The sequence below is a fragment of the Candida pseudojiufengensis genome (genome assembly GCF_024610245.1).
Source record: "Candida pseudojiufengensis strain CBS 10847 chromosome Unknown scaffold3, whole genome shotgun sequence".
Classification (NCBI taxonomy): Eukaryota; Fungi; Ascomycota; class Pichiomycetes; order Serinales; family Debaryomycetaceae; genus Lodderomyces; species Lodderomyces pseudojiufengensis.
This window is the reverse complement of record NW_026261523.1, coordinates 1,028,313-1,036,149: the sequence shown is the minus strand read 5'-3', so window position 1 is coordinate 1,036,149 and position 7,837 is coordinate 1,028,313. Positions and strand designations below refer to the sequence as shown.

The 7,837-nt window shown below is 28.7% G+C and overlaps 3 protein-coding genes across 3 annotated transcripts; 1 reads left to right on the top strand and 2 right to left on the bottom strand. All coding sequences in view use genetic code 12, as the record gives it.

Moving 5' to 3' along the window:
- Positions 1 to 944: 944 nt before the first annotated feature.
- Positions 945 to 1,370, bottom strand: KGF55_000898 (uncharacterized protein; the record flags this gene model as incomplete). The annotated part of the gene is made up of 1 exon (XM_051761211.1): positions 945 to 1,370. One exon carries the CDS (start codon positions 1,368 to 1,370, stop codon positions 945 to 947), a length of 426 nt encoding a protein of 141 aa, XP_051616842.1.
- A 3,547-nt stretch (positions 1,371 to 4,917) lies between these two features.
- KGF55_000897 (uncharacterized protein) lies at positions 4,918 to 5,862 on the top strand (the record flags this gene model as incomplete). The annotated part of the gene is made up of 1 exon (XM_051761210.1): positions 4,918 to 5,862. One exon carries the CDS (start codon positions 4,918 to 4,920, stop codon positions 5,860 to 5,862), a length of 945 nt encoding a protein of 314 aa, XP_051616841.1.
- Positions 5,863 to 6,100: 238 nt separating this feature from the next.
- KGF55_000896 (uncharacterized protein) lies at positions 6,101 to 7,343 on the bottom strand (the record flags this gene model as incomplete). Its single annotated transcript, XM_051761208.1, has 2 exons — positions 6,101 to 6,609; positions 7,271 to 7,343. 2 exons carry the CDS (start codon positions 7,341 to 7,343, stop codon positions 6,101 to 6,103), a joined length of 582 nt encoding a protein of 193 aa, XP_051616840.1.
- Between the last annotated feature and the right edge of the window lie 494 nt (positions 7,344 to 7,837).

The window sequence follows — 7,837 nt, the reverse complement described above, 5'->3', positions numbered from 1 at the left end:
TTTAATTATATTTATATTTATTACAGTAATAAATTATTTTGTACATACACTAATTTTATTTAATATTTAAACTTTTATGTAGATCGATAAAAGAATTATAAAATCAATCTCATTCATGAGATCACTTTATTATGGTTGCAAAATATTACTTCAATTAATTCAAGTTAATTGTTTACAAATGTTTTACTATAATAGATATCTGTATCATCAATATTACTCAAAATTGCAGTATTATAATTACTTATCTACTTCGAAAAAAAAGATAATAATTTAATACTTAAACAAAAGTACAATAAATACATTTATTAAACTATCACATTAACAATATAGTTGGTCTTTTCCTAATCATCACAAGATCATTTATCGAAGTTATTATGTATTTAGATTACCTACTACTTATTATATAATCATTTAGTCTCAATTTTATAAATAATCATAATACACAATAAGGATTTGAATCTAAAACGAACCTTCTTACTATCAGATAAAGTACCTTGAATCATGCAAGAATACATACAGCAAATCATTACTTAGAATTTTAGAAAGATAATGAAGAAAAATGGAGTTGAGTCAGACGTTGTTGTAAATTTTATCAGTTTAAGAGACAAAAGTTATGAAATAGCTTATTTGAAAAAGTTTATAAGATAAATACGGATGACGATTATGAATAAGAAATTACTCATTAAATAATGGAGGTATAAGTTTTTATAAGAGATGCTTAAGCTGTTACTAAAATACACTTAAAGATAAGGAGATCATTAGATCGCATTAATCGACATTACTGTCCAAATATTAGTGATCGCTCCGAGAATTGGTCATTAACGTATAAATTATGATTAAAGGCTATTATAACAAACGACCCATCTAATAATCAACAATACGGGAAGTAATATAAGTAATAATATAGGTTGAGGTTTTAGGCTGTTATGGAATTTTATTAATATCTATATATAACTATATTGACGACAGTATGTTTCACTATAAGATAGACTTCTTAATATACGATTGAACCATATAATATGAATTAATATTGTATTTGACAAGCAATTAAATTTAAACCTTTCTAAATATGTCACTTCAGCTCCTGGATGTAATGTAGTATTTGGTGAATGATGTATGTTAATAATCTTATAGTGTAAATTAAATGCAATCCAAATTCTTTCAAATGGATCAGCTCTATAATCAAACCCTTTATAATATAAAACACCATTTTTATAGTTAAATTTCTTAATTGTATATTTGATTGTATTTAGTGGATCTATTTGATTTGAAAGGTAGTAGTAAATTTCAAAGGCTTGTTCATCTTGAGAATTATTTTCTTCAATTTCTTCAGGTGTATCTTCGCCTGAAAAATTAGTTTCAATTTGCATTGTACTTGCACCTCTTACAATTTATTTCTTCATAATAATAACTAATTATGAAAATTTTCCAGATAATGCATCAAGGATATCGATATTTTCAATAATGTGATCAATAGTAACATCGAGTTCCGATAGCACATCTAATCATCTTGATGATCTGTATGATGGTGGTTTTTATATTATTGATTAAGTATTGCAACGATTTATGATCTGATTTTATAACAATAGTTGCACCAAGTAAAAAATGTCTAAATTTAGTTAATGTTTGTATGATTGCTAAAAGTTCTTTTACCCTAATGCTATTGTTCCGATTTATTCAAAAGATAACGCAACTGTACCTTTGATCTTTGAAGTTTTCTTATCTAAAATTCCAAGAAATAACAAAGTGACAGGAGCAAAGCACAGCTGTAGGATCGGTGAAAACATCAAAATGAAAAATTCTGTTAAAAACCCTCAACTAACTCACGGACAAATTTTATACATTAATTTCGGCACAAGTCGTCTGGTGGAAATAGCTTCTTCTTGTTATTTTTTTGTTGATGTTGTGTGAGTTTTATGTGCTAAAGAAAGATAATAATTTTGATCACATCGTCATTTTATATAAATATTCTGAAAATGGATTTCATACCTCACGTGTTTAATCTCACATATTAAACAGTTTATTTTGGTTAGAACATTGGCTACAGTGAAAGAGGAGATTGAATCAAGATTAAGTACTATTAGTTCATAAGAATTGTTTTTCAAAGAACCAAATCTACTTTTGGAAGAACAACTACAACAACTATGCCCAGAAATACTGAATTGGTAATCATTTATTTGGAATCTGAATGCTGAAAAGAAAACTATAAAGAGACAAACTTCACCAGCAAAAACAGATTAAGCAAATTGAATTTTCAGTAGAATCACTACAGACGGTTAATGTTGTACGATGTGTGAATGAACCAGGTAACAACTATTGGTGGGCAAAAATGGATCTTGTTGAAAATTTAACGTATATTTCGGATAATGATACTAATGTGAGTTCGATATATAACACTGTGGAAGAATTTCTTAATTGAATGTGTTGGCTAATTATCTAAGAAGTTTTACACTTGGTGTTAAATTTGCTGTTTTACTATTGTATCAAGTTTTATTAATATGCACCTTGATTCATTTTCATTATCATGTTTTATTAAGTTTAACTAACAGGAATAATTGCGCAAAATCAATTTACTTGAAAACTGAATTAAAAACTTGCTAACTATATATTAATAGAGAAAGTCATATTTGCTTGGCTCCAGCTCCTCCAAGTTTCCCATGGAAACTTATGTCATCCTCATTTAATTGTCACACCTACTCATCTGCATATTAAGGTTTTGGTCCATCAATAATTGGAGTTGTGGTTTGTAATCACTATAATGTTATAAGGAGCTTCATTAAATTACCAGTTATTGAATTAATGAACTCACTTGGGTCAGAGGATGGTTACTTTTGTTATTGTTCAATTACAATATCAGAATGTCCTAAAATTACTATGAATCAAATTTGGTATAACCTGCCAGGAAAGAATTCATTACCAGACATTAGTGGAGAAATTGATATATGTTAAATTTGTCGAATTTACTTTTACTCAAAGTTTATATCGTTTAACTTTTTATATTCTTGTTGCGAAAGCGCCAGTAGCTCATAAAAACATATTTGATATCAAAACTCAAGTAGTAGAAGAACTCATTTTCAAAAATGATGATATTCAGGTTTCAAAGAAACTCAAACTCCAGCATGGTCAACTTGGTAAATACTCATGTGATACACCAGCATTATTATTAAATTCAATATATAAGGAATATACATCAATACCAATTAATTTTTGAATTTGCAGTTATCACTGTAGGTCTTGTTGGAAGTTGTGGTATATCAATAGCGAATGAAAATAAAATCATAAGAAATCAAGGAACGAGTTATAAAAATTTGAATCATTATCTTGGTGGTATTGCTTCCAGTGCAAGAGATATTCTTACTGTTAACAGTTCTCACAACTGAATATAACTGGATTGATTGATTATTACTGGCATTTGATTTAGTTGTAGATTTGTCATTTGGTCTGGATAGTTCATAACATTGATTCAATAGCTGGGTCTTTAATGAAAACTAAATCAGATATTGGAGAATATTTCATAAAGTCAACTGTTTGAAAATTTTTATAAATTCAACAAATCTCGGAATTTTGTGAATGCCCATTTCTCCAAAATCGGAAAGGTTTTGATTTATGAATTGATAAAACCTGTAAAAAAATGACAATGTATCAAAATTCAACCTATTTACCTCATTTCATCAATCTATATCATTACCAACAAAAGCATAATAAATTTTTCTTGTAAATATTCATGAGGATTATACAATTTGAAGATGGAGTGGGCATAAAGAATTAGAATATGCAATTAATAATGTATACTTGTTCCGTATATATCCGGATTAAATCCGTCTTGGAAACAAAATTAAGTTGATAAACTAGGGTTTTTAATAACATATTTTTATAGTTATTACAAAGAATTACGGTGCAAATATTGATGATATATAACCTAATTCGTATTTCGGCTCTAATGCAAGAGATGTTTATGATTTAGAGTGATGATGGCCACAATATTGTGATTCAACATATGAATCAAGTTTAGTTAACGAATTGAAAAATTCTAGTAATCGGTTCAAAGATTGATGACTACCTCATACAGATATGAAAAAATTTTATTGCAAAGATACTATTTATTTAATTGATTCAAGAAATGGTTTTTTAATTCTAAAATTCAACATATTTAGGTTGAACAAATATTTCCAAATCATTTTTAATCATTGATAAAAGAGATAAATCCATTGAGTATAATGAAAAGAGAGATAGTTATGGTCAAAAAAAAATTATTTTTTAGAAGTCATTTATTGGATTAACATGATAGAGATAATAAAACATCATCAACATCTGAGCCAATGCCAAAGAAAAAGGAAGGTAAAACAGTAAATTCAATTGCGAATAAACTTTGTAGATTTTAGTTGAGCAATTGGTTACTTGTGAAAAACTGCTTCTCCATTTACCAAATATTACTTTAAAAAAATATCATCTTTATTGAAGTGTTTTGGATTGTGTATTTTTTGTAGATTCCTGCTCAGTTGTAGCGATGAATGGAATTACAAATTATGACACAGACTACTCTAGTATACTCTTAAACGTATCTAAAAGGTATTCCACCTACTTTAATTGCAAATTGCATATTTTATTTTAAATGCTCATGAGCTGTACCAACTTTTTGTTGCATCACAATTAAAAAATATTTTTTGCGGTACGGATGTACAATTTTTGTCAACAAAAAATTCATCTCGGTTATCCAGAGGCAAAACTCTATTGGGTTTTATTCTTTACATACAAACGGCTTATAATCATCACAATAAGTGGCTCTTTGAGGATTTTCACTGTTTCATATGATACGCACATTTATACATTGAATCAAAATCAAAAATATTTGAAATATTTATTGAATCGTCATATCAATTCAAATTAAATTTGAGCCAAATTGATTTAGGATAAAAAATGATATCATCACCTATAGCTTTTAGTGATGTATCTAGCGAAAGCATACATGATAATGAACAAATCTTTAAATGCAAAGAAAAGCCAATGTTGTTTAAATTAGATCCAACAATGAATGATATAGAAAATGTTAAGCATTTAATAGAATTGAATGGTGGGGTTGTGATTGAAGGTAATTATGAGGATTTCATATATGAAATATCTGATTCAAACCGTGTAAGTATACATTGCCATTGGATATATTGTTGTAATCAAGAGCAAAAACTAATATCTTGTGAATCATTTAAGAATTGGACAAATAAATTCACATTTGGTATCAATAAGGTTGAATTAATAGAATTTTTGCGAAACTTCGATTTCATGCTTGATGATAACAATATTCAAGATATCCCTGATATTGATTCTGATGAAGATAATTGTATAAAAAAATTAATAGTTGAGAATTATCAAATTTGTGATACAGCCTTGTTTTTCAAGCACATCAGTAAATACATATTGGATGGAAAATATCAACCGCTGTTATTATGGAAGTTTTATAGGCAATCCATTACTACTCTCAAAGATAGTGATAAAGTTGGAGAAGGAAACGACTTCAATTTGATTGTACCTAGTGATGGATATTGGTCTACAAAAGAACTTTACACTATGGCTGTCTACCTTCGGGACTACCTTTTTTGCGTTGCTCAAAATTTTTTAATACCTATTCAACTGGTTCTTCAAAAAAATTTAGAGATAGAAAAAGTTGCATTTCATGTACTGATGGTGGTTGAAAAGAGGAAATTATCACATATAGAAGAGATATTGAATGCGATGTTGGCAGATTATACCAACATGAACAAATATATTGGAGAAGTTGAAAGTTGTAGAAATGATACTTTGGATGGTCTCACAAACACGTTTAAAAACTATCTTGCAACTGGTAATATGATGTATAGATTTTATTGAAGACTTTTCCAGCTTTCAAGTTTCAAGTGCCATCTTTATGAATGTGAGAGCGATAAGTTCAATTATATCATGCCCTGATGAATTAGCTGTTGTCTTTATTCTCAGCTAGAGTTCTAGGCAGACTTCTAGAGGATTTTTATTCAGAAAATATGTATAGCAATTATATATTCAACTAGATAAAATGCAATATTTAAGACGTAGTCAAGTATTTTGAAAATTAATTACGCAACCGATCGACTCAGCTTAGCATGTTGGATATATGTAAAAATCTGGGATCGATGAGTGAACAAGCACCTGTCAAGATATAGTTGTTTGGGGCTGGCAAAAATTGAATATTAAGTGACTCGATGTAATATGAATGTAATGCAACATAGGAATTAATGTCATGTGGTTCACGTTCAAGTTTAATTTTTTGATACCGGCGACCGATTTCTTCTGTATTAATGGTAAACAAATTTGTAACAACTGGCTCACTGGAATTCAAAACCAACTCACTACTAAGACTATCGGATGATTCCTCTAAATTCTCGTGATCTGAACTGGAGGCTTGTGTAACTTCAAGACGTAATTCTTTAATTGTTTTAAATTTATTAACTCGATAATACGGAATTTCAGGTTCTAAATCTTCGACCGTACTCTCTGGTGTGTCATCAGTATTTTGCTTGATAATGTCCCTAATTTTCTCCCATCTTGAATCAAATATTGACCCTGAATAGACTAGTTTGGTATTAACGGGTGCTTTTAAAGCTAAAATCTCGAAAGTAGTAGTATTATTGTCACCGATTGAATTTTCTTCGAATGAACTGCTTGATTTTTTTTATGTTCATTGCCTCTGATCATATTGTTGACTATATAGTTTTCCAAATCCTGCTCGACTATCGTTTTAGGGTTAATCCTTCTCCGTTTTAAAATATTCCGTTTTGCCATACTGGTTCAAATTTGTAAATGATTAGCTTGACTTGATTAGATTAGACTAGATATTTTGACGCTATGTATATTGGATCAAAGACTTTTACCAATGTTTGCGGTGTTGTTATGTCTATGAGCCTATGTTGATCGAACCAAGTATTTGATATTAAATGAGGATGAGTTTAACAATTGAAATTAAATTAAAACGTTGATGATAATACAGTCAAATCGGAAATTTTTCCTGATAATAAATTTTATTTTTGTGTTTTACGACACGATAAAAATACGACTTTTAAAAATAATTTATGGAGAATATAAATTTTAATTATCAAGAGTTGAACTAAGTTCATTTTGTAAGATTTGACAAATAATACAACAAAAGTGTCTTTGAAAATTTATATAAATATAATTTAACTTTAATAAAATGAAACTTGAACCAATTTCTTTGTTAGAAAGATTACGAATAGCGATGTTCTGTATTTTGAATTCAAAGTTAGACGATCAACGATCTTCGATATTTGTTTAATACCTACGGAACTGATAATCAGCGACTCAATTGATTTAAAAACCATCCAGAGATATGTCATAAAATTACAGTTTTTTGTCCAGAAGATCGATGCTTAAGTGGTTTAATGAATAATATTTTGTTTTTGATGAAATTTTTCTCCGTTGCTTGATCATAATCAATATTGCTTCTGATATAAAGAACTAAGTACACTTAACGAAGAATAAAATAAAACACAATGAAAATTAGCAATTACACTGTAATATCTTGCTTTGAAAGGTCATATTCCTGTTTAGTGAAACTTTATTTCTTTGTTATCAATATTATTATATTAATCGACAGAGATTCGCCATGAAATCATTCTCACCAGCAAAACCTGAGGTTGACTTTTCCAAGGCGTCATACTCACTCAAGACTCAAATAGTTTCATTATTATTAATTTGTTTTGAATCGTTTTCTCAGCATATTCATATTGATAAAGGATATTGGCATTTGATTTATGCTTTTACAAGGTTTAATTTTATTGCGCACCGATTTTACGAGTTGTCTCATTTGCGCATC